The sequence below is a fragment of the Dermacentor albipictus genome, chromosome 1 (genome assembly GCF_038994185.2).
Source record: "Dermacentor albipictus isolate Rhodes 1998 colony chromosome 1, USDA_Dalb.pri_finalv2, whole genome shotgun sequence".
Lineage (NCBI taxonomy): Eukaryota > Metazoa > Arthropoda > Arachnida > Ixodida > Ixodidae > Dermacentor > Dermacentor albipictus.
In genome coordinates this window covers 262,100,538-262,127,199 of record NC_091821.1, presented here as the reverse complement: position 1 = coordinate 262,127,199, position 26,662 = coordinate 262,100,538, and the positions used below count along the sequence as shown (strand labels likewise).

At 40.8% G+C, this 26,662-nt stretch overlaps 1 protein-coding gene across 6 annotated transcripts in view; it reads left to right on the top strand.

Moving 5' to 3' along the window:
* Positions 1–26,662, top strand: part of LOC135902878 (coiled-coil domain-containing protein 186-like) — a 143,413-nt gene that overhangs the window by 82,685 nt on the left and 34,066 nt on the right. For 5 of the 6 annotated variants that reach the window (XM_065433162.1, XM_065433159.1, XM_065433160.2 and 2 more), the window contains 2 exons: positions 2,504–2,569; positions 16,865–17,067. In XM_065433162.1, the coding sequence (XP_065289234.1) occupies positions 2,504–2,569; positions 16,865–17,067 (269 nt within the window). The remainder of the gene's footprint in view (positions 1–2,503; positions 2,570–16,864; positions 17,068–26,662) is intronic. The other variant, XM_065433164.1, reaches the window with a different exon arrangement.

The following is a 26,662-nucleotide window of genomic DNA, read 5'->3' as shown; positions in this document are numbered from 1 at the left end:
AATAGTCAGTGTCTCTCATACTTCCCTTGACTTCACATAATTTGTATCATAGAGATCTGCCGTTGCATGACTATTGCCTTGCAAACTCTATACACCATGCCATTGTCACTAGGCTGTTTTAGCAGAGCGTTTTTGACGGTCCGCTCCGCTCAGCGGGCTAGCGGAAGCGCAAGTGCGCATGCGCGACGCGTTCAGCCGTGAGCGGGCGAGCGGACGGGAGCCCCCTCTCCGCTAGAAAGCTTTCTTAGCGGAGCGCGGCGAGCGCATCAAGCGGGTCTAGCGAAGCAAAATGGCTGCCCCCAGTGCTGCTGGCCCGTCCACGAGGTCGTTTGAATCGGGATTTGTAAAGCGCAAACCTAGAGTGCACTTTAGGAGACACGAAGATCTTCTTCTATTCGGGAGGTTGTGGCCATGAACCCGTTTCAGAATCATGCCATGTGTGCACGTTTGTTTATGCGGACCACGTTTTAGGTGTGCTGAAAGAGCAAAAAACCTTGTCTTGGCTACAACACAGCGTAACGGCTTTGTTAATGTAAGGATTATATATATATATATATATATATATATATATATATATATATATATATATATATATATATATATATATATATATATATATATAAGAAATGAAAATGCAATGTATTGCGTGAAATGCCTTCAGACACTTGAGCAATTCCAAATATATTATTTTATTGCGGCAATTCTTACAACTTGAATATTATGTTCATAGCGGTTTTACCTTCTGCGGCAAGGTGGCGCGTCAGGCAAGCACATGCCTTTCGGACGCAGCCGGGCGCTCCGCTAAAACTGATTCTTCGTCCGCCGCTCCGCTAACTGTGAGCGGGTATGCGAGAGCGGACCGGACCGTCAAAAACGTTCTGCTAAAACACTCTATTAGTGAAGCATGGTGCAGGTGGGCTGTGCCTTTGAGAACAAATAAAATCATACTGCTCACACAAAAGGCATCTTTTACACTTGTGAGTAAACTGCTGGTGAGCAAAAAACATGGAGTATAATATACTTTCTTGAATTTAACGCACACTTTTTCTCTAAGTAAGTTGACTAAAATTGCATGCACGTTCGAGTCAAATATGAGAACAAGGCCTTAGTACCACATCCTAATGCCATTGTCATCAAGCCTGCCCCTACATGTGCTTCTGCGCTCAAAGAGGTGCTGCATGTGCTGTGCATGCTGCACTATTGCCACATGCGAATCCCCCCCCCCCCTCCCCTCAAGGCATGCATTAAATGCAGGTTCACAGCCATGTGACAGAAAGAGCTATTGCTTGTGTAGTGCCATTGCAGCTACAGCAGGGTGCTTGCTGCTCGCCACAAAGGGCATGTTAACAAAAGCAATGTGCCCCATATCAATACAAATTTATGGTGTGCACAAACACAATGATAGGCTATTATTAGAGCAGCAGTTAAAAGCAATAATTACTCGCCACATTACTTTCTGCAACAATAGTGCCTTTCAGGGTACTCAGCCATGGCAGGTGCTGCATTGGATTTGTGGTGCTATATTATGCTATAGTATTACCTGTGCACAGCTGCTTTATGAAGTTTATTGGCAGGTGAGTTTTAAAACGAGCACATGTCGATTCCTTCTTTCTTTGCTGGAAGCCAATGCCGAGACACGCAAGCCCACAAATAATACTTTGCATGACCAATGCTGTCATATGGGATTTATTTATGAAATCCCATCATGCTTGCAGCTGAATCCCACAAGCACAAGGAAATGTAGCACATATTTACAGATGCGATTTACAAAGAGTGCATGTTGCAGTCAAGAAAGTCACTTTTTTTTGTCTGACCATGAAAAATTGGGTGCATCTTGCAGTTAGGGCACGTTAGGAACTGAGCAATTGTAGTAGTCATCACATAAGATTGTACTACAGAACTGAAGGTGTTCAACTCGCAACTTAGTTTGCCTAGCTGGCATGAAGCTCCGAGGCCTAATGGAAACCATAGCCATATTGTCTTGCCAAACTAATCAGCGGCTGTATTCTTCATTGATCGCTTTCAGGGATATCTCTTTCAGTGAACACTGATCAGCTGAGCAAGCAGGCAAGATGCCTGTTGCTCTAGTGAGCTATCATTCCGGATGCCACGTCACTCAAAAGGGAAAGTATCCCCAAAAGTGATAAACCAAGGATGCCCAGTTAACCCCCAATCAGCTGCCAACCTTACACCCTTACCTAGACTCTTGAGGCCACTAGATTGTATTTCACACCCATACACATAAAGGCATTCAGATTACATAGATATTTGCTGTAATCCTCCCCTTATTTATTTGTTCATTGGGCTACTCTCTCAGTTACTGATATGTTTATATTTCAGTTACATAGTTACACTGAATGTGTGGAAAGCTTCAAGTAGAATCAACCAGCCCATTGGCAAATTTATCTGAAGCTAACATGTGCATGGCTTTCATTGTTGTGACAGCTTGTTGAACTGATATGCTTTGTGCCTGCCTTCTCCTCCTGATCCTGTTTTCTGTTAGCCCAAGGAATCACGCTTGCATGCTGCCGCTGTGACTGTGCTGAATGGTTCCAGTCGAAGCTGTGTTGTGAGTGAAACCCTTTGGTGTGTTTTAAGTACTAGGAAAATGCAGATGCTTTTCATGTAACAAAGATCCTCATTTCTGTGTGGAACGTCAGGTGGAAATAGAGTAAAAATGTGCGCAGTAGACTTTCTCTCTTTTGTGTTGCTATTCCCTTATCTGGCTTTGTTTTGTTCTATGCTATCTACTTGTTTTGTTTTTTCAGTTCAGCTAAAGAGTTGGGACAAAGGTTAAATTGCAGCTAAGTGAAGTGAAGGTACCTTGCTTATAAATGCTATGAATTTTCAACACTGACTATAAGCGCTTATGGCATTTAATATTTGTGAGAATCCCAGGAGACTTTCAGTTTACCTCTGTAATGCAAGATGTTAAATTTAGTGTCCAAGAAACAGAAGACCCTGTTGAGAGGCTTTTACATCACTTTGCACCACAATTTATGAGCTTGAGGCATGTGTCATGTTCCTTATATTTGAGCACATGAAAAGCATATTTGCATAATTGAATGCAGAAGGAAAGTGGTATTTGTCTTTGCAATGTTAGCTGCAAATGACAGGCTACCGCAAGTTTTGTAGATTTGAAGGCACACTATTGCTGTAGTGTTGACTAACTCGTCTATACTGCTCTTGCCTGTTGTCAATTTGATTTGCATTGCCATGGTTCATGGTGCTTAGACAGTGAGTCTAGATGTTGGTTGAAAGAACACCACAAGACAGATGCTGTCTTACTGCTTGTTTATTATTGAAGAGTTGTGATTTTACTGGCTATTTGAGGAGAGGCAAAGAGGCAATGGGGAGGGAACAGCAGCCAGAAAGCAGCCACTATTGTATATTTAGCGCTTGCTAGTGATCCTGTTAGGCACATTTATTTCTTTATTCCTGGGCCATTATGCAAATATGTAGATTAAATGAAAGCTAAATTTACAGGCACCCAGTGTCTGATTAAACATGAATGAATTGGAAGTTCTTCAATGTGGTATATCTCCTATGTCACTGCATAAAAGCTGTTGATGTTCAGGTCATATGTAAATGTTTTAACTATTCGGTGACCATGAGAGATATTCACATACTGTTAGCATCAAAAAGTTTCGAGGAATCAGAATGTGTAAATTAATTGAATACCTCCACAGCATGGGCATGTAGCCTGGAAACAATATTTTCAGCCTTCACTAGTATATATATGTGACCAATATGCTCGCACAAACTGAGCCGAAGATCTGCTTTTTGAAGGAACCCAAGCCTCCTGAACTTTCAACACTGACTGTATACTTTATTCTGCAATACCTTCATAACCCCATGTATGACATGCATGGCTAGGTCTTTCACAAAGCACAGAAAGGCAGTGAGTGTGGTTGCCGCTGCTGAAATTATTCAGCCAACCAAACTAAGTTCCAGCAAACTTGTGCAGTATGCTGTGTTTGCCCTGGACATCAGTTATCACTGTTGTTCATAACAGCATCATGAAAGCATTATAATCAGGCATGTATTACTATACTAGGCATTTTATAAAATGCTTATCATAACAGCGTACTTGGCACACATACAGAGTTGTACTACCAGTGCCATGCCCATACACTAGTGTCATGAAGGTTGGTTGCTTTGTCCCAATTGGCACCATGTGCTGGCGTGTGGCACCTTTATGCAAGGGTTAGAATTACTGCTTTTGCCAGCTGCTGAATTGCAGCCAAGGCAGTCACACCAGTTACCAATAGGCACCACATGTCAGGTAGTGGCACTACCATGTGGTTCACACCTTTGTATTAAGTCTTCTGGTAGTAGCCGTCATATTGTGCTAGAAGGAGCTGTTATGCTTAAACAGCTAATGATTAAGGAAACTGGTAATGCTTAATTGCAGCAGCAGACCCTAAGTGGTCCTCAAGCACTGCCCCAGAGCACCATTCTCCCACAAAGAGCACTTACTCCACATCTGTGTTTGCAGCACTTGTGCTTCAGCCAGAGCAAGCAAGAGTGCACTTTCACAACCAGATATGAAAGTTACTCATCATTTTTCAACACAGTGGCACTTGTCATCTGCTTTTTGAAATGACAGTGGTTTCAAGTTTGCAGCAAACCTGGCTATGAACTGGTCCACCACATCTGCGCATACATGCAGCTGAATTGCACATAGTGGTTTAGTTATTTCAATGGATGCTCAAATGTGAACAATGTGAAAAGACAATCGGATCAACAAGCAACTTCACCAATAACTTTGTCCTCTTGGTTGTCAAATGCACCTCTGCAAGTCGTCATCTAATTCCTCACTGCATAAAGGGTTGCTCTTGAGTTACCACCCTTTAAGAAGGCAGCATAGCTCAAGGGGATACTTCAGACAGACTTCTGGCCAAACCTGCAGGATTTAACAGAACTATCTTGATGCTTCATGGAATGATGTTGCGATATGTAATCAGCCTGCCATTGGAGCATGCAGTTCATGTTCCAAGAATGCCTTTGGTACAGACATTTTACGTTACATTTTATATTACATACATGATACATTTTCTGCTCCAAATAGAGCAGAAAATTTTCTTTTAGACATTCTTTAGATTTACCATTTAAGTTCAACCTAAGTTACAATGATTCCTTCTCTTATGTTCAAAATTTTACTGCAGTTGTTTATGCTGCAATTTTGAATCTTGTCTGTTTTTATGGGAGTCTTCATTTTCGATATGTATCTGAAACACACATGCACTGTGACATTTTCAGTTTGTTGAAGGATAACAAAGTGCTCAAGGAGTGCCAAAAGCAAAACCCCTTGTAATGTTGTAGATCATTGCCATGTAATGAAAGCCATATCATTATTTTGAATATTGGTGCATCACAGCCAATTGCAGTTAGACCTTACTGCTCTGGCATCTACTGGGCAGATGACTTGTTTTATCTTGCCAGCAGTGGAGTGCTAGCCACAGTGAGCAGCAATATCCCAATATTCAAAATGATGTCTCCATTTTCGTAACAAGGTGTTACCCTCCAATGTAAAGGAATGTTTGGTGATCTTTTCAGTACATCTTGAGTGGTTCATTTCAACATCCACTGGTTTCTGGTTTGCACTGCACGATTACTCCAGTGTAGCCTGTCACAGTGCATGTCTGCTGAAACTTTAAAAAATTAAAAATAAAATAAAGTAAGGGAAGGGGAGAAGAGAGAGAGAGACTAGCCTTATATAATGGCAGTGTTTTAACTGACTATGTAAACAGGTGCCATGCAACCACTAAGTTCTAGCTGCTTCTTTAGTAAAACACTCTTCTAGGAAAAATATCTGTTGCTCTAAAAACAAAGTTGAGGGTCCTTTCTGTTCAGGCACATGATGCTGATGCAGTATGGATTGCTGCAGATCACCTCTTTATCTTCAAAACGGGCAATAGTCAACACAGAAGCATAGTGACATGAGAAATGTTACCAAGTATAAAACACTAAAGTATGCAAGCATACACCATAGAACAGTTCTGACTAGTAAGTGGTGACAACACAGATGAACATGGAGGAAGAACGCATTGCACGCAACAGTTCACCAGTTTCTCAGAATTCCACTCGGTTAAGGAATTCCCATGGACATCCGGACCTTGTAGTACACGAACATGCACTGGTGTTGACCATGTGCTAGGTGGTGGTGTCTGTGATCATCTGGATTATCAGCTTGTGCAGTTGAAATGATTGGCACACAAACCACATAAATGTGTGGTTTTGGCCTTTTAGAATTTCCATCCACCTTATTGCACTTTGTTCTATGTAGGCCGAAATTCCAGCTCTCCTCTCTCTTCACAATGCGATTTCTATTTTTAAAAATCTAGTTTCTGACATGTACTGCATTACTGCATTATATACATGCGGACAGGACAGAGAGAAAGATGGACATTTGCCTGGGTTATCAAGCAGATGTATGATGCATAAAAAAAGATCCTGCATAAAGGTCCACGATGATGCCATAAGGCTCGGCCTGGCAGTGCCGACGTGGACGTGGCCCGCCTCGGTCTGAAAAGACCGTGCTTCAGGACACTAATAAAGTTTTGTGAATGAACGAATGAATTATGATTATGACTCCAACATTTTCTTTTAGTATCTAGCAGTTTTACTAATCATTTCAAGATACTGTGTTCCCCTTCAGTATGGGTGTAAGACCGTGGCTGCCATAGTTGTCCAACACTCTTTAGCCAAATAAGTACTGCAACTACTGCTTCTGTTTCCAATGGTATAAGCAGTTCTGAATTTGTAATAGCCCTTGATTTCAATGGAACAAAATACCAAACAATGAACAGAGAAATAGGCAGGACAAGCAGCACACTTTGTGCATTGTTCATCCTAATTTTGCAGGCATTTTTCAAGATAAACTATGCAGACAGAATACATCTGCATTCTTTTCAGTCAGTAACTAAGGGCATTTCACACATTGGCTTCAGTCGGGAATCTTTGTTCCCCTAGCATGTACCTAGTACTTCGGCATATACTCAGCTGCAGCATGCCCAAATTTTGTAAATCACCCACACAGCACAAGAGTAAACATTGTGACGAGATTGCTCCTGCACACAATATATTGGGAGGGGGGGACTAAAGTGTAGATAGCTGGGACGGTGCACTTAAAATAATGTCCAGACTGCTTTTGCAGCAAGCTACAGTCGAGTTTTATAACAACCAAGTGAACTAATTCCTCAGTGTAAGTGGGCTTCTAGCTTTCTAGCTGTAACAAAAAAATATACAGTTAAAACTGGAGGTCATCAGTATCAGGACAGTTTTAATCTACTATACTTCCTCATCATGAAGTAACACTACCACTGTCTATGTCTACCACTGTATCACTAGTGGCACTACTGCTATTGCAAGTACAGGTCCCCTTGTCAAAACTTTTGCCCCAGCAACATCCCGTGTTCAATCACCTCAAGCCTTCATCTATCTGTGAACCTCTCTCTTGTTTGGGTTACCACTATAATTGCCACACACATCAACAAAAAAAAGCAACATACTGCTGTTGCCTTTTTTCATGATGATTGGTGCATGGAGTCATGCAAATGTATGGTGGCCATGAAGTGATGACCACATGTTGAACATGACCAGATTGTTGGAATGGTGGTGTTTTATTAGTTAGGCCAGTATATTCTTGCTGAAGATTGCCAGCATCCGCTATATTGTTTCAACAGGTGAAATATTGCATAAGCACAACTCTTTCTTTACCTGAACTTTTTCCTGCAAGAAATGCCACTTTCAAAACAATACATCCGTATAAAGTCTTGTTATAAACTGTAGCTGTAAACTTAAATTGGCCAGAAGTGATGTTTAAGAAACTTAAATTTCACCCTTCTCTTGACATTTGCTGAATTTCTCACCTGAACAGTCAGAAGATAGAAATTTTGAACAGGACATTATTGCCTGCATTTGTTTTTACCTACCAAATGTGCTTTTCTGGCACCTGCATTATTGTGCAAGCCTCAAGCTTTGCTGCAAGAGCAGTAACTGCATTTGTGGGCCACAGTTTTTGTCACAATAATTAAAAAATACTCAAAAATTTATTGCTGGACATTTCAAACTTTTTAGTTGAACGTGTCAAACTGTTTTGTGCGAATGTTCTATAGGATAGGATAGGAAAAACTTTTTTAAAATGCCGGCAACCGACGGTTTAATGCGTCGTGATGCTGGCCAAGCATCGACGCTTTCTATAGTGGTAATTACCTCGTTGTTCTGCTGTGGAAACATGTATTTACATGGCACATGTGAAGATGTGTCAATGTGGGTCGGGGAAACAACCAAATGTTTCTGGAGACAGTTTCTTCTCTCTCAATATTCGGGAACACCAGTGTTCTCTTCGAGCGCTGTTATATATGGCCCATGATTAGGCAAGGAGGATAGCAGAGATTTACCAGAATCCTTCGATATCTTTCTTCTGATCACAAAACTTTCGCGGAACGCTGTGGGAACGTTACGCGGGAGTTTTGCTTGAGTTTTACTTGAACGCCTCATATAGCCCCCACAGTGGATGCACCACGGCGCTGGCACAAGTAGAAGGGAATTGGAACAGACGCCGGACAAATGCCACAGACATTCTGTGCGCCAGCTTGTGCGCAAGGGTCGTCTGCCATTATTGGCATGTGAACATTGTCGGGGGGGGGAGACACGTTAGTCACACCGCGCGGCCGCGTATAATTTATTCACAAACTCATCACGCGCTGAATTATTTTGCTGAAAGATTCCATTGCATGGTGAATGTATAAGGGGTTCCAGCAAGTACGGATGCGAGCACAAGTAAAAGGAACAGACAGGACAACACCGTTGTCTTGTCCATTCATTGTACTTTTACACGCGCCCGTGCTTGCCGGAACCCCTTATATGTTCACCATGCACCAACTGGCCCAGCAAATCACACTACTAAATTCCATTGCATGTTCACTCTGCAAACAAGCTGAAATAAATGTGGGAGAGGCTCCTATCTTGGTGAAAGATTTGCATTATCACACAGCCCGGCCATCTAGCACGGCAGATTGATCCCCTTCTACTTAAGCCAGTGCCTTAGGTGCCACCTTCTGTCCCTACATGAAACTTTTGGAGAAATTTTGTGACCAGAACGAAACGTATAGAAGGACCCTGGTTGTACCATATAAGTCAAGAAATCTGTACAGCTATGTTTGCATCTATATACACCTGCCGTGGTTGCTTTGTGGTTACCGTGTTGGGATGCTAAGCACGAGGTCGCGGTACCGGATCTCAGTCACGGCAGCCACATTTTGATAGGGGCAAAATGCGAAAATACATGTGTACTTATATTTAGGGCCTCATTAAATAGCCCCAGATGGTCCAAATTTCCAGAATCCCTCACTATGGTGTGCCTCATAATCAGAATGCAGTGATGTTGAACGAGAATTCCACAAAACCCAGGGTATATCGATACTTCACTGTAACATTCGAAGTTTTCATAGAAACGAAGATACATTGTGTTCCTTTTTGGCACAGCATAATTTTACCTTTGATGTAATTGGCTTAACAGAAACTTGGTTAAAAGAAGGTGAGCACATCTCCATTCCGGGATACAGTCTTGTAAGCAATCCCAGGAATGCAGTATCGTGCGGTGGTGGAGTGGCTCTACCAATCAAGCAGACGGTACCCTTTAGGATAATCACCGATACTGAGATTAGTAACAGTATGGTTGAATCTCTCTTTGTTCTTTTAGATTCACGCATAGTTGTTGGCACAATATACCGGCCACCAAACTCGAGTCTGTCCATTTTCTATCAATCGTTGGAATCTATCCTTTCCACCCTAAGCAGTAAGAGCTATGGTACCATCACTATTGTTGGCGACTTTAACACTGATGTCAGCAAAGACACGAATTGTGAATACACGCACCTACTGGAGTCATACAACTTTAAGAATACAATCCAAGAACCTACTAGATTCTCACCAAGTGCATCTACAACTATAGACCATGTATTGTGTAACAGTGATAACATACATTCTGGCATATATGATACGAGTCTCACTGACCACTGCCCTATTTTTGTGTTATTACACAGCGCAAATAATGCCATTTCAAAAAAGACCATCTTGGCAAATCGCAGGATTAATTACAAAATACTGCAGCAAAAAATTAAGGAAAATGAATTTCAAGATGAATTTAGCAGTGACGCTCATATAGAATGCACGAACTTTGCAAATACATTAGCCCACATGATATCTCAGTGTACCCCATATAAACAAAACAAATACGAGGAACCTTTGTGCCCATGGATGAATAACACCATACTTACAGCAATAAAAGAAAAGGACTGGTGGTACCAAAAATGGAAAAAACATAGAGATAACACCTATCATTTGCAAAATTATCGAACATCTCGTAACCACGTAGTAGCTGTTATCCGGAGGCGGAAAAAGGAATTCAACGCATTCTTAATAAATCATGCACAAGGCAATGCCAAAAATATGTGGGAAATTATAAAAGCAGTAATTGATAAACCAAATAAAAAAACGATCACTCCTGAACATGTCGATGCCAAGTGCACCGACACTTTTAATGCGTACTTTAGTAGCATTGGCCTAAAGCTAGCGGAGCGTATTCCAGTTACTGAAAGCAATGTCGATTTCCCCATCATCCATGCATGTATGCATGATTTCCCCATCATCCATGCACAATACTAAAATCATCAAAATGTATCATGTATGCTGACGATACCACGCTATTATTTTCGGGTAAATCTCCTGGCGTATTGCAGAACACTATAAACAGCGAGTTATCCAACATATCAACTTGGTTTGCATGTAATAAATTAACACTAAACAGAGATAAGACAAAATACATGGTATTCAACTCCCGTTATTCCAGGGGTGACACAATTGGCATGCAAATTCACCTTCTAGGTGGAACAATAGAACAGCTCGACCACATAAAATATTTAGGGGTATTATTGGACTTCAACTTGAACTGGAGGCCACATATATCTAGTGTATGCGCGAAATTAGCTTCGGCTTGCCATTTATTAATAAAATGCAGGGAATATCTTGACCTTAGCGTACTTAAATATGTTTGCTTTTCCATATTTCAATGTCACATCACATACTGTTCTGAATCATGGTCTAGCACATATAAAACATACATAGATCCTGTCTTTCGGTTACAGAAAAGGGCCTTGTGCATTGTGACATACACAAGCCCACATGATAATACTGACATGCTGTTCTGTCATCTCGGTATATTACCATTATCTCTGGCATGCGAAATGAAAGTTGCCATTTTGATTAACAATATTTTACGTGGGAATCACTCATTATCACCAAGCCTGTTTATTACACCTAATCGCAATACAAGGAGTGCAACAAATATAAATTTCAACCTACCAATCACTCGTAACACGTATGGCCAACTACTACTTTAGTTTCATGGTGCTAAAATTTGGAACACAGTACCTCTTGAGGTAAAAATCGCCAACTATTTCGTGTCTGCTGTTAAAAAGCTATACCTATCAAAAAGTACGTGATTTTCCATCAGTCTGGTTCTCCACTTGTTTCATACTGTGGAAGATTATTCCTCATGGATCTATTCAGAAAGCCTAAACACTTCAGCACAAACCCTTGCAAATATGTTACCTCTATGTATAATATGCTATTTCGTTTTTTTTTGTGTGTGTGTGTGTGTATGGGCATGTATTCTCCTGACAGTTCTGTTTTATTACCATTGATTGATATGCACTGTTTTTCTTCTTTAATGGTTTTAATTTTATGTATCCACCTAACTGTATTAGGTTGTATCATTAAAAACTAGATATGCGCATGACATTGTAGCTGCTACTACATATATGACTACGGGCCTACACTAGCCTTTGGCTACAGGCCCAACAGTTCCTTTGTACAAATTACTATCAATGAGAAATAAACTGAATTGAATTGAATTAAAATTGAATCGTGGTTTTGGTACGTAAAACCCCATTTAACAAAAGGAATAAAAAACATCTATAAACAGCAGTAGTAGAGATATGCATTATCAAGAATTCTGCACAAAGGGGACAGACAACTTTATGAATAAATTAATACTGGGGGGGGGGGGTTATTTATTTGTTTATTTATTGCTGCAGCTGTAAAAATGTTAGACCAAAATTATGTGCCCTCCCTCCCCCCACTCCTCCGCCTTTTTTATTAACTACTTGAAAGTGATCTTTTAAGTAATTCTCTACTAGTTTTAATGCCCGCCCCCCTTATACCATACCTTGGCAATTTATTAAGCTATATTTCATGATGAATGCAGTCAAAAGCCTTTTTAAAGTCCAAGAACAAACCAAGCATATTTTTTCTGTTTTCAGTAGTTGTTATTATTTTATCTTTAATGAACATAAAGCTTGCTCCATTGATTTACTCCTCTGAAAGCCATACTGACTCTTGGTTAGTATGTTGTGCTTATTTATGAATGATATTAGTCTACTGTGTATGATGCTTTTGGGTAGGACTGACGCCGGTCGATAATTTGTAAGCGTATCCCTTCGACCGCTTTTATAGATGGGTGTCACTCTTGCCATCTTTAAAGCCTGTGGAAGGATACCCGTGCTCAGGGTAAGGTTAATAATGTGGACAAGAACATTACATGTTAATTGTGACATACACTTAATTTCTACGGGACCTAGGCCATCAACACCAGCTGCCACATTTCTCTTTAATTTCTTAATACTCTGTGGAATTTTTGCGTGGCCAGTCCGTTTTAAGAAAAGAGAAGATTTTATCGGAACGATATCCACTGCAGAATTGATACACGTATCTTCATTGTCAACTGGATACGTGCCTGAGCTGACAGAGAAGTCATTCATACCATCTGCCAAAGCCTGACCATTTAGAATTGAACCATCTGAAGCGGCTATGGTGAATTCATTACATTTTTGTTTGCCTTTGCTGGTCAGGGTGTTAACAACCTCCCAGACCTTTTTTATGATTGTCTAGTATTTTTTCAAAGATGTTTTGGACATATTCTCATTTTGCTCTCTTCAGATCGGAATTCAGTCTTTCTGTAGTTTTTATATTTGACAAATAGTCTGGATTTTGTGACTGAATGAATGTATGATACGAGTTCTTTTCTTCAATTCACTTACGAAGTGTGGAATTAATCCAAGGCTTTCGGTACTTTTTGGTCTTGCGGTTATGTATCTGCTGTAATGGGAAATCTTCATCATATTTTTCCTTTAATAACTGGAAAAATAACTCATAAGCTTTATCTGCGTTTTTTTCCTTATAATATTATTCCAATCAATTTTATTTAAAATTTCAAAGAATGTTTTTCTTGCGGTGTCATCCATACATAATTTAAAACGTATTTGTTTGTTGAGTGGACCGGTATCCAAACAGGTGATGCAGAATATTGGTAAATGGTCACTTATTTCGTGTGTGAAAATCCCACTCTTTAAATCCTTTTCATTTTCATTGGAGATGCAGATGTCGAGTTGTAGTTATTCTAGTGAGCAAGTTGACATGATTTGTGCAACCGTAAGCAGACAATAACGTCACCATTTCTCTGGCACATGAATCACTGGACATCATGTCTATGCTGATGTCACCCATAATTAAAAGCGTATAGCTCGGCGAAAAACTCAAGAGTAGATTCTCCAAGAGACATATAAAATGACTTTTTCTTCCCATAGACGGTCTCTATATGACTACAGTAATTGTTTTTTCAATTCGCAGTGCTAAGCATTCAACATCATCATTAATAACATAGTAATCTTCTAGTACCTCATGAAAAAAATTTTTCTTTGAAATAAGTTGCAACTCCGTCTCCTTTCTCATTAACATGATATAAATCTTTTGAATTATATCCTGATAGGGTGACGCAGTTCATCATTTTGGTGATTCATGTCTCAGAGAACAACAATACATCAAAGTTAAGAGATGATAGGATAGAAAGTAGATATGTCATCTACCTTGCTTCTTGTGCTTCTTGTTTTCATGTACGAGAAGAAAGGGGGTTAACCGAGGGGTTCCGATATTTATTAATCATAGCATAAGAAGCCAACAAACAAAGACACCAAGGACAACACAGGGGAAATTACTTGTACTTACTAGCTGAATGAAAGAATGATAAATTAATGAAAATGAAAATGGATGAAAAAACAACTTGCCACAGGTAGGTAACGATCTCACGTCTTCGCATTATGCGTGCGATGCTCTACCCATTGAGCTACCGCAGCTCCGTTCTGCCATCCAATTTCTGGGTTATTTATGTGTTACTGCTAGAACTAACCCTGGGAGTGTTAGCCAGTGCCACCACTCACAAACCTTGGCGGCGGATGTGGAACATCCTTTCTTCTTATGTTGTGTTCATGTGTAATGCAGCAAATGTTTTATCAGCAGTAGAAAATTTTGAATTGAAGCCAGTGGTGGTAAAGTAATAGGTACTGTTGTTTTAAATGTGATCCATTCTGAATAAAGCTCTATCTCTCAATATTCTACTGTGATATGGTTAAGATCTCTTTCACCTGTAATGCGGACTACAGGCGACTCCTCATTTCTGCGGGCCAACACCCGTCCACTGGAAGTCCAAACATACTTCCACCTGGCTTCCCACCTAGCTTCCTTCTTTTTTTTTTATCGTGGCTGAGAGCAATGCCTTATTGCGCTGTGTAAAGTGTTCGTTTACATAGATTGGCTTTCCTTCCCACTGACCGAGGACAGTGGTGTCTAGCCTCTTTTTCCTGTATTTCGTGAACAAGGCATGGCGCATGGCTCTTCTTACAAAACAAACGATAATGTTTTGGATGCTAGGCTTCGGGGTGTAGATCCAATGACATGTGTCGATGTCTGTAGTGTAACTTTCGCCTATGTTCTGTATTACCATTACCGGGTTGGTTGCGGAAGGTGCTCCTTTAACTTTCAAGTTATTTAGGCATATGTATTGCCTAATATCTTCGCACCGTTACAATAGCTGTCTATTTTCTTCCTTTAATTCCATGTTCGTTTTTGTGAGTTCATTTGTTTCCATTCTCGGTTGCTTGAGTTCATCTGCCAAATCTTTTACGCCTTTGCAGACGTAAGTGCAAAAAGACACACTGTCCCTCAGTTCACGAATTTCCACTCGAAAGTCATGTTTAAAGTTTTCAAAGGCCCTTATCAACTCACGCATGTCTTTTGCATCGATCTATTCCTTCCCATGGCTTTTACTGCTATCTATACAAGCTGCTTCTTTCCCCATTTCCAAAAAAGAGAACAGAAAAATAAACGCTCTGCTGTGTTCGGCAGCCATGCACCACAAAGAAGCACCGTTTCAATTTCAAACGATTAACAGCAATATTTCTTACCCGCAAAAGTGCAGTATGTTAGGTGCTTGTTGGTAGTGCACCGCCTATGAACTGAGCTTAAGTTCGATTGCAGTTTCTTTTTATATTCCGTTGCAGGCCGTCTTGGCAGTCATCATCCCTTTGCACAGGCGCCCAGCTGTCCCACGCAGACAGAGATATGTTTGAAAAGCACGGTTTCAGCTCTCCGCCCTGCCCGTTGTTGTAGTGCCGCAAGGTTCCAGCGCAGAATGCCCGTTCCACCATAGATATCTGCAAAAATGCAGTATGCTAGGTGCTTGTAGGTAGTGCACCACCACCGAACGTCCACTCTGCCCGTGCGGCTAATAGCGTCACCCACAGTGGGACGACGCTATCATGAAAAGTGTCGGCAGCAGAAAGCAAATGCTTTGTCTGCCTCTCGCTTCAATGGGTCTCCGAAATGCGAAATTATGCACCCTCCAGCTCTAAACTCTGAATGTGCAGGACACCACATATTTAGAGTTTAGACAAAGATAGCGTACGATGCCACACTATCTCAACTCACCTAATCTTTGCATACAGGGCAGATTACCTCTGAAACAGGGCACACAGGCTGTGTATGTGCTCAGCCACGCTTACAGGCATGTGCAGCCATGGCCGCGTTAAAAAATATGTGTGCCATCTGCCCCCCCCCCCCCCCCCCCCTCTCTCACTTCATATGGAACATGATGCTGCTCCACTTTGGTGGTCGCTCTTGATCATGTGGTGCATGATTTTAGAGGTGCATTCGCAAGCAGTCACTTTTAATTAAACCATTTGACCATCTGCATCCGCAGAAGTTTGCATTTATTGTCTCGGTATTCCTTCACAGCGACAGTGAAATTTAATTATATTGAAATTGTATATAAACACACTTCATTATATTGAGGTTCAAAATACATTGTGTTATATGGAAAAGAAGTTTTAAAAAATCACATACTTCGTTATATTGAAAATTTCGTTATTGAAGCCCATTATATCAAGGTTTAACTGTATGACTAGAATGGCAACGGGACAAAAGACATGCTGTAGGATGTTTTGCAACCAGCAAGACAACATTAGTTTGTCTTGCTTAATGTGCGTACTCTCTACAATATATATGCAGAAACAATGTTCCTTTACTGTTTTAGACCTAACATATATTACTGTAGTATCCACCTGAACTTGGTGAACTTCTGCGCAAGAAAAAGCAGTACTTAATATAGTATAAAGCTTCATGACTATGGTAGCTTTTGCCTTTGCTTGGTTTTGCTTGGTATTGCCTGCCATCCGAGTACTGAAGAAGTAAGGTGTCATGCCCATGTGTAAAACCATAATTGAGTCATTTTTCCCATTGTGTAGCCAAATCTATTTGGCAAAATGCCTTTATAGCATGTTTTTCCATATATTATGCCAGTAAAATGCATTTGTTATGGCTTATAATTCATCCACCTCAACTTTAAAAGTGTCACATATGCTGCATTTATTTTAATGGTGCTGTGGCTGACACTATGCACATAATCTCATGTTTGCAATACCACTGTTGTGTGCGCACATGTTTGAAAGCGTGGTGTGCCTTACAGGGAAGTCCTGGGGCATCTGGTGCAAGCAGCAGTGGATCACCCGAACATGCACCAACAGCACCTGTGCACCTTGAACTGGACAAGCAAATGCTGGTGGAGCGCATTGTACGGCTACAGAAGACCCTTGCACGACGCAATGACAAAATTGACTTTCTTGAGGAACACATCAAGCAGCTGCTACTTGAAATGAAAAAGAAATCCAAGTAGGTGGTTTGGAAGAAAAGTACTGAGGAGAAATTTATGTTAGTGCTTACTGTACATACTCCTGTACATGTATAAGCTGCACTTTTTTTCTCATCCAATTTTCTATGGTGCGGGTTATACACAAATCAGGTCTATAGCTACACGTTAATACACTGTAGTGCCACTGCGACTACTGTGTCAGATAACTAAAAAACTGGTTGCAGATATCAACATTTTATTTCACTATTTATCGCCACCTTCAAGCTAATCACTCTCGGACGAGCTCACCTCATCGGTGTGCTCCCAAAGCTGGTCGTCCTCTGTGTTGTCTGTGGCATTTGATATCCCCGTCACTCTAATGCTCTTTGCAATAAGTGTCCACTGACACTGAGCACTATGCGTCCAGAATCCAACCGCACATTGCTGAAGAGACGCTCACTTCAGTCACCCTGTCGGAGTTGTTTCGTGGTTGTCCGCAGCCATCCACTCGTAGTAGCACCGCCAAAATTCCATCTTGAATGGCCAGTTTACCGCAAACATTGAGCGGTTCATCACACTGGTCAAGCTACCAGGAATCACAGCCAACTCCGTTCAGCAGTCAGCCAACCAAGCCTTCACTCAGTCTTTTATGTCGACACGCAACAGTGATGATAATGCTAAGCGTGTCGCCGCTTCTTTGAAGCAGCTTGAGCTCAAAATACAAAATATCGGCTGAAGCTGAGATGTAAGTGTCCCTCTATACAAACCAAAGCAGTGAAACACAACACTGAGGCATTGTGCGCTGAGTGAGAGTATGTCAGGACACGTCGTGCTTTTGGTAACAGCGCAAAGGGACATAGATAAAAGGAAGAAATACGGCAACATGGACACCCGTTTGTCATGTTTCTTCCCTTTATCCATGTCCCCTTGTGCTGTTACCAAAAGTATGATGTGTCCTAACCAACTCACCCACCTTGCTATCTTGTTTCATCATGTGTCAGGACAGTTGAGGTTGACGACTTACCAGCTGTTGAGAGAGAATCTCACTTGTGACAAAGTTCGTGCTTTATGCCATTGAGCTTGCTATTAGTTGTTAGAAATAGCTCATGTTCAAAAATATTTGCTTCTGTATTCATATCTTTTTGATTCGTATTCGAGAATGTTCGACTCAATTTGCAATGGGATTTACCATTTTTTTTCGAATATGATTTATTGTTGTGCATGTTACTAACCCCTCCCTTCTGTTTTCTTTTTAAATCAAGTAAGCACTACTACTTACTATTTAAACTGGATTAAGTCATTCTTTGTTTTGTTTTTTTAACATGCGTATTAGAGAGTGAAAGCATTAGGCCACATGGTGTCAGCCTGTCTTGACATAAAACAAAGCTCTGTGTCACTAAGGAAATTTTGCAAAGGCACTCAGGGAAAACCTGGAAAACTCGGGCAATTTAGAAATGTCACCTTGGTAGACACTCTGATACCTCAGCAACCTTTGGTTTGCAGATGACATTGTCTTGTTCAGCAACACTGGGGACGAGTTACAACAAAGATTGAGGACTTTAACAGAAAGAGTGGGGTTGAAGATTGGTATGCAGAAAACAAAGATAATGATCAATAGCCTGGCAAGGGAACAAGAGTTCAGGGTCGCCAGTCAGCCTCTAGATTCTGTGCAGGAGTATGTTTACCTAGGCCAATTACTCGCAGGGGACCCTGATCTTGAGAAGGAAATTTACAAAAGAATAAAAATTGGTTGAAACACATACGGCAGACATTGTCATATCCTGACTCGAAGCTTACCGTTATCATTAAAAAGAAAGGTGTACAATCAGTGCATTCTACCAGTGCTAACATATGAGGTAGAAACTTGATGACTGACAAAGAAGCTCTAGAACAAGTTAAGAACTGAGCAAAGAGTGATGGAACGAAGAATATTAGGTGTAATGTTAAGAGACAGAAAGAGAGTGATGTGGATCAGAGAGCAAATGGGGATAGCCGATATCCTAATTGACATTAAGACAAAAAAATGGAGCTGGGCAGGTCATGTAATGCGTAGGTTAGATAAGTGGTGGACCATTAGGGTTACAGAATGGGTGCCAAGAGATGGAAGCGCAGTCGAGGATGACAGAAAACTAGGTAAGGTAATGAAATTAAAAAATTCTCAGGCACTAGTTGGAATCAGTTGGTGCAGGACAAGGGTAATTAGAGATCGCAGGGAGAGGCCTTCGTCTTGCAGTGGACATAAAATAGGCTGATGATGATGATGATCTACTTACCACTTGGCAGCACAACTTCTACCAAAAGCACATACTTGGCTTTTAAAACCTTCGGAAGCAGTTTCACACAACACACTTGTGCAACTTTGGTCAAGCCATGGCGATCAGCTGCATCCTTTTCTCTCAAGTGTGGCTGGTACGACTGCACGTTAAAGCGTAATGCACTCTTTAAGTGCAATGTTCAGACTGTAGTGTCTGCCAGACTCCAAACCAACAATGTTTAACTTATTTTTCATGATGATGTCCCAACCGATATCTTTCATGGTGTGTTTGGGGGCTGTGATTTTGCATCCATACCAGGAAAGTGTCAAGAACCATACTCCTTCCTCGACATAAAGCCTTGGAGCACTAGCTTTGATGTGCTCACTATTATCATCATCCATTGGGTTACTTTGTGAATCCAAGCTCATAAGCCTGCTGGAAATCATTTAAAAATGGCTTGTCACTTTGTGAAGTGATGTTTGTCTGCTTTCCTGCTATGGTGGTGCAATGGCCATGGCATTTTCCTCCTGAGGATGAGCTCATTTCCCAGCTGCAGTGGATCTCTTTTGACAGGGCAGAGTGTAAAGTACACTGGGTGGTCAATATTGACATGGGGCACTCTGAAATTGTGTCTCAAGGCCCTGATATTGGAGTTTGAGATTAAAACCCTATAGATCACCATAATTTCTGCTATCTTGTCTTACATACACTATCCCCTGGATGCTTTTCTCCCCTCATTCATCAGTGTACTAACAACAATTTTTAAATCTGCTGATACATCAGAAAACGCTTTTACATTAGAAAATTTCATGATAACAGTCATGGAACAACTGCATCAATTGTGCCAAGAGCAGTCCTTTGTGCCATTCTTCTTCGAAACGGCATTGTAGTGAAAATTGGGTCACGTATGCACCAAATGAAAAACAAGACTGAAAGCCTCCTTTCATTGATGCTGCTTTGGTAATTAAACAAACCAAAATCTAAAGCACACTGTCATCATCATCATCATCATCATTCTGAAATTCATTGGCGCAGCCACAGCCATAGATATAGGCGATGCCGTCGGTTCTCCATTCAAAGTTTTCACAATTTTGTTGAATTTCTCTCTGACGGATGTTCCAGTGTACTGCTGCTGTTCGGTCTTCTTTATTTGTACTGCTTGTGCTTCAGTTTAGTATTCCTTATACCAGTGTGGTTCAGAGCTTCCTCAAGAAGCATGTCAGGTCAAAAAGAAGTCTCGGATAACGTCTGTTCATGGACTGTTTATCATAGTTGGTGACGCCACTTATAAATATCTTATACATGTGTACTTATATATCTTACATATGTTAGCACATACTCATCTGCTGACATATAATTTGCTTGGGACCTTCCTTGCATTCCTGCGCAATTGGAAGAACAGATTCTGCGGTTCTAATTTAATCAGCTTTCACATGTTTCACATGTATGCAGAGGTTGTGCACTTTAAATGAAATCTGTGGACATAGTCAATGTAACTCCAGTTTAGTCTTGCATGCCATAGGGCATGGTCTTGTTGAGATGCGTTCAGTGGCGTACCAACTATTTCTCTATCCAACCCTCTCTCTCTCTCTCTCTCTCTCTCTCTCTCTATATATATATATATATATATATATATATATATATATATATATATATGAAAATTGCTACTTTTCTGCATTATGAGAAAGAGCCAGTAAATGCGTCTGTCAGTTAATTTTATATTTACCAGCCATACACATGATTATCATTGACACATAGTGAACCATGGTTGACCAAAAACTATTTGACTATATTCCCCAAAATTATATAAAATCTCTAGATGATGCAGTGACAAAAGGCAAATAGGGCCTGACAGAAGGCCCTCACCCCACACAGTAGGAGCAGTACCACGCTTATAAAAATAGTAATTTGCTACAATTTTAATAAGTCAACATATAATACTATTGGTATATAAGGCTACAGCATACAAGCTTATTGCTATTTAAGGCAATAGTATTGTCGAGGTTATACACATCAAAGTATGGGCAACGTAAAAGACTTACAATATTCATAATAATAAAAAACATCAGCAGATGTTTGCGACCTTGCAAAATAACAAGCTAATTTCCATTGAAGCTGTTTATTTCAAGCTGCTGAAATAGGTGTTTTAGTCTCTTGCAATTAGGTTGTTAGGTTCCATTTGAAACCTTTCCTGCATGTAACGCTTTCAAGTGCTTATTGTTAGGTATTTTCGAAAGCCAGTAATTCATCAACACACATTTTACTTCGCCAGAACATTAACCATAGCTGACGGCACAGCATCCTCCCCCCACTATCTTTGCTAGATTTTATCTCAATTTCATTCCCAGATCTGCCGGAACAGCAAGGTAAATTCTGCTTTGTTCGAAACCACATTGATAAAGCTCTGCATCACTTCCATGCATGCGTAATTTACTGCAAATGTCATTATAGGTCCCCTCACTTTGAACTTAGCTTACACGTTACCCATAATGAGCCCCTTTTTTTCACCAAAATAACCAAGGTACCTTTATTAGATCACCGAAAACCTCGCAGAAACCAACTACAAACGTGTTATGATGAAAATAGGGGAAAAAACTAGGCTTCAGTAATCATTTTCAAGGCTTCAAGCTTGTACTAGGAACATAAAAATTTTGTCAGACATGGCACTTACTATGACCACCCCTCCCATTTCCATAAAATATAAACTTGCTTTAGTCTACAGCTATGTTGGGACAATAGGAAGCATAGTTAATAGCAGCTATATCACACTTTCTAAAACTTTAACACAATTTTTTTTTTTACAAACGCTGTGTTTGATCCAACTCGTTTACCTTCGCATAGAGGTTTTGCATAGAGTTCCGTCAATTCTTGCTAAAATTGATCTCAGTATCATTTGTAGTTCTGCCAGGGCAATGGGCTAAATTCTGCCCCATCCAACATCGCACACAAACTTGGGGTAGCATTCCCCCTATGTTCACAAAAATTTGACCTCAGTTGTAATTGTAATTATGCCAGGGCAGCAGTGTAAGTTTTACGGCGGTCATCACTGATAATGTTTTGGACTAGTACTTGCATACATAATCCATTGTAAAAAGGCACATTTTACCAACCTATTTAAAACATTGCCTACACATTACCTATACCGTGCTCCTAATTTTCCCCAAATATGAACACAGTACCATGTTTAGTTATCCGAAGACACCGGAGAAACAAACTGCGAGCCTTGTGTGAGGAACAAAAATTGGGATAAAAACGAGGGTTCAGTAATTATTTACAACATTACTTTTAATATATGTGAAAGTTTTGCAATGCATTACAGTAAAAGTTATCCTTGTGTTTATGGAATTTGATGTTTGTACTTCGTGCAGTTGTCTTAGGAGCCTGGGAAACGTTTGGAGTAACGGCAGTATAACACCGTGGAATGCTTGAATAAGTCATCATCATCATCAGCCTGGTTACGCCCACTGCAGGGCAAAGGCCTCTCCCATACTTCTCCAACTACCCTGGTCATGTACTAATTGTGGCCATGTTGTCCCTGCAAACTTCTTAATCTCATCCGCCCACCTAACTTTCTGCCACCCCCTGCTAAGCTTCCCTTCCCTTGGAAGCCAGTCCGTAACCCTTAATGACCACCGGTTATCTTCCCTCCTTATTACATGTCCTGCCCATGCCCATTTCTTTTCTTGATTTCAACTAAGATGTCATTAACTCGCATTTGTTTCCTCACCCAATCTGCTCTTTTCTTATCCCTTAAGGTTACACCCATCGTTCTTCTTTCCATAGCTTGTTGCGTCGTCCTCAATTTACGTAGAACCCTTTTCGTAAGCCTCCAGGTTTCTGCCCCGTACATGAGTACTGGTAAGACACACCTGTTATACACTTTTCTCTTGAGGGATAATGGCAACCTGCTGTTCATGATCTGAGAATGCCTGCCAAACGCACCCCAGCCCATTCTTAATCTTCTGATTATTTCAGTCTCATGATGTGGATCCGCGGTCACTACCTGCCCTTAGTAGATGTATTCCCTTAGCACTTACCACTTCCAGTGCTTCGCTACCTATCGTAAACTGCTGTTCTCTTCCGAGACTGTTAAACATTACTTTAGTTTTCTGCAGATTAATTTTTAGACCCACCCTTCTGCTTTGCCTCTCCAGGTCAGTGAGCATGCATTGCAATTGGTCCCCTGAGTTACTTAGCAAGGCAATATCATCAGCGAATCACAAGTTACTAAGGTATTCTCCATTAACTCTTATCCCAATCCGGGTCTCGGAATACCTCCTGTAAGCATGCTGTGAATAGCATTGGAGAGATCATATCTCCCTGCCTAGCGCCTTTCTTTATTGTGATTTTGTTGCTTTCTTTGTGGAGGACTACGGTGGCTGTGGAGCCGCTATAGATATCTTTCAGTATTTTCACATACGGCTCGTCTACACCCTGATTCCGTAATGCCTCCATGACTGCTGAAGTTTCGACTGAATCAAGCGCTTTCTCGTAATCAATGAAAGCTATATATAAAGGTTGGTTATATTCCGTACATCTCTCTATCACCTGATTGATAGTGTGAATATGGTCTGTTGTTGAGTAGCCTTTATGGAATCCTGCCTGGTCCTTTGGTTGACAGAAGTCTAAGGTGTTCCTGATTCTATTTGCGATTACCTTAGTAAATACTTTGTAGGCAACAGATAGTAAGCTGATCGGTCTGTAATTTTTCAAGTCTTTGGCGTCCCCTTTCTTATGTATTAGGATTATGTTAGCGTTCTTCCAATATTCCAGTACGCTCGAGGTTATGAGGCATTGCGTATACAAGGTGGCCAGTTTTTCTAGAACAATATGCCCACCATCCTTCAACAAATCTGCTATTACGTGATCCTCCCCAGCTGCCTTCCCCCTTTGCATAGCTCCCAAGGCTTTCTTTACTTCTTCTGGCGTGCTTGAATAAGTAACTTTCTACAAAGGCTGCAATGAACCCACACAGATTAAACATTTATCGCTCGTCACACAGAACTTGATTCCTACTTGCCTTGTTTTCATCGAGACTAATATCCATGATGCCTTTGTGCATAAACAATTCTTATCAATATATTTAGATATGGAGAAGGCACATGACACCAACTTGGCATTTTGGAATTCTCCGTGATCTGGATGGAACGGGAGTTTGCGTGCAACTTGCTCAACATGATTCAGTTACCTCTTTTATTGCAAGTTCTGTGTTAGAGTTGGGAACATCCTGCCTTGTCCATTTACGCAGGAGGCTGGTGTACCACAAGGTGGTGTGCTGAGCTGTACTCTATTTATTGTCAAAATGAACCTGCTCCATACTCTCATACCACATACACTGTTTTATTCTGTATATGTGGATGACATCTAAATAGGTTGCAAATCATGTAATTTTAGTATCTGCAAACGGCAAGTGCAGCTTGGCTTAAATAAAATGTCTAAGCAGATGGACGAGAACGGTTTTAAACTGAACCCTCAAAAAAATATTTGTGTCCTCTTCTCGAACAAGAGAGGTGTACTACCTGTCCCCACGATAGATCTCTACGAAGAACGACTACCTGTGTGCTCTGAAGATAAATACTTAGGTATTACCTTAGACATTAAACTAACATTTATTTGCCACCTGAAGTATCATAAAGTGAAATGCCTCAAGACTGAATATGCTCAAGCTCTTGTCGCGCACATCCTGGCGAAGTGACAGGAAATGTCTGATAAGCTTTACAAAAATCTAATATGATCACGCCTTGATAATGTAGCCATAGTCTATAATTCTACTAAATCAAGTGCTTTGAAAATGTTAGGTCATATCCACCACTCGGCTATCTGCCTTGATACAGGCGCCTACAGGATTAGTCCTGTACAAAGCCTGTACGATGAATCTAATGAATGGTTTCTATACTTCCAAAGGACATATTTAAGCTTCTCCTATGCCTTGAAGGTATAGGATGTAGATCACCCATGTCATTCACTTATTCGTGAGTTGTAAATGGCCAGGCTGTTCCGTAATGGCCCAGCTGCTAGGCCTCCTCTTTTCATCCGGTTGGAAGCACTGTCAAAAGAAACAGGTGTTCCCCTTCTAGAGAATGTTCTGATCGCTCCTACTCGGCTTCCATCGCCTTAGGAGTGGCAGACTATCCAGTGTGACATCTTTTTCGTAGAAATATCAGAATGAGCACCTGTAGCACATATACATTCACATTTTCTTGAGCTTCAGGAGAAGTATTCCTGTGTTGAATTTTATACAGATACTTCTAAGTCTCCTGCTGGTGTTGCTTATACAACTCTAGGACCATCGTTTTTAATATCCGGCACATTGAATCCACATACAAATATTTTTACGGCAGAAGCGCACGCAATACTCTCTGCAGTTAAACATGTCAAGCAAATGAGTCTCACTAGGGCTATTGCGTGCAGTCCGAGCCCTAATAAGTGTATGAAAACATAAAAACACTGTCTTTAAAAAACTATATGCATTGCTGTGCTCAGCTTATATGGCTAAGAAAGTCATTGTCCTTTGCTGGGTACCTGGCCTCACTGGCACAAAAGGCAATGAAGCTGCTGACGAGAACACTACCTTAGTAGCTTTTAGTGACACCGACACAAACATACCTATTCCATCCACAGACCTCAAGCAATACTTACGGTATAAGTTGAAGAAGCACTTGCAGAAACAGTGGGATACCCAGGTATCCAATAAACTACACATGATCAAACCTAAATTAGGGTGCTGGATATTGGAGAAAACAGCATGATGCAAGGAAGTGCACCTTTGTTGATTAAGAATAGGTCATACCTCAGCACCCACTTTTACCTACTGACTGGAAGTGATTCCCTGTCATGTTGAAGGTGTAGCAACAGCCTTGTGCTTCTCCATGTTCTCGTCCAGTGCAGGGAAATAGAAACTTGGTGTAAAAAGTACTTTCATTCTGCATATTGTCAGTATATTCCATTTCACCCAGCATTTTTTCATAATAACAATTTGCTTTTTAACTTGAAAACAGTTTTTAGCTTTTTAGATGAAGTTAACATCTTAGAAGTAATTTGGCCTGGTCAGCAGAGCAGAGCCTTCGAGGCTGTATCTGCAGTGACATAAGGTTTACAGCACGTGCTTCTCGGGCCTTAACTTCAAGAGCCCTGTGGAGGCAGTAGTGTTTGTGTACATTTTATTATATCACTCCTTCGTAGCAAAACTTTTATGCTCATAGCTCACATCATGAGGCATTGTCATTATTTTGATACTTATATATTTTATGCAGTTTATAGCAACCCATTTTTAGCCATATGACAGCTACCATTTGCAATTCATTTGACGATTTCATATATTATACATAGACAAGTCATTGCCACATGTCTTGGCACTCTTTGGCCATAGCTGACCCTTGCG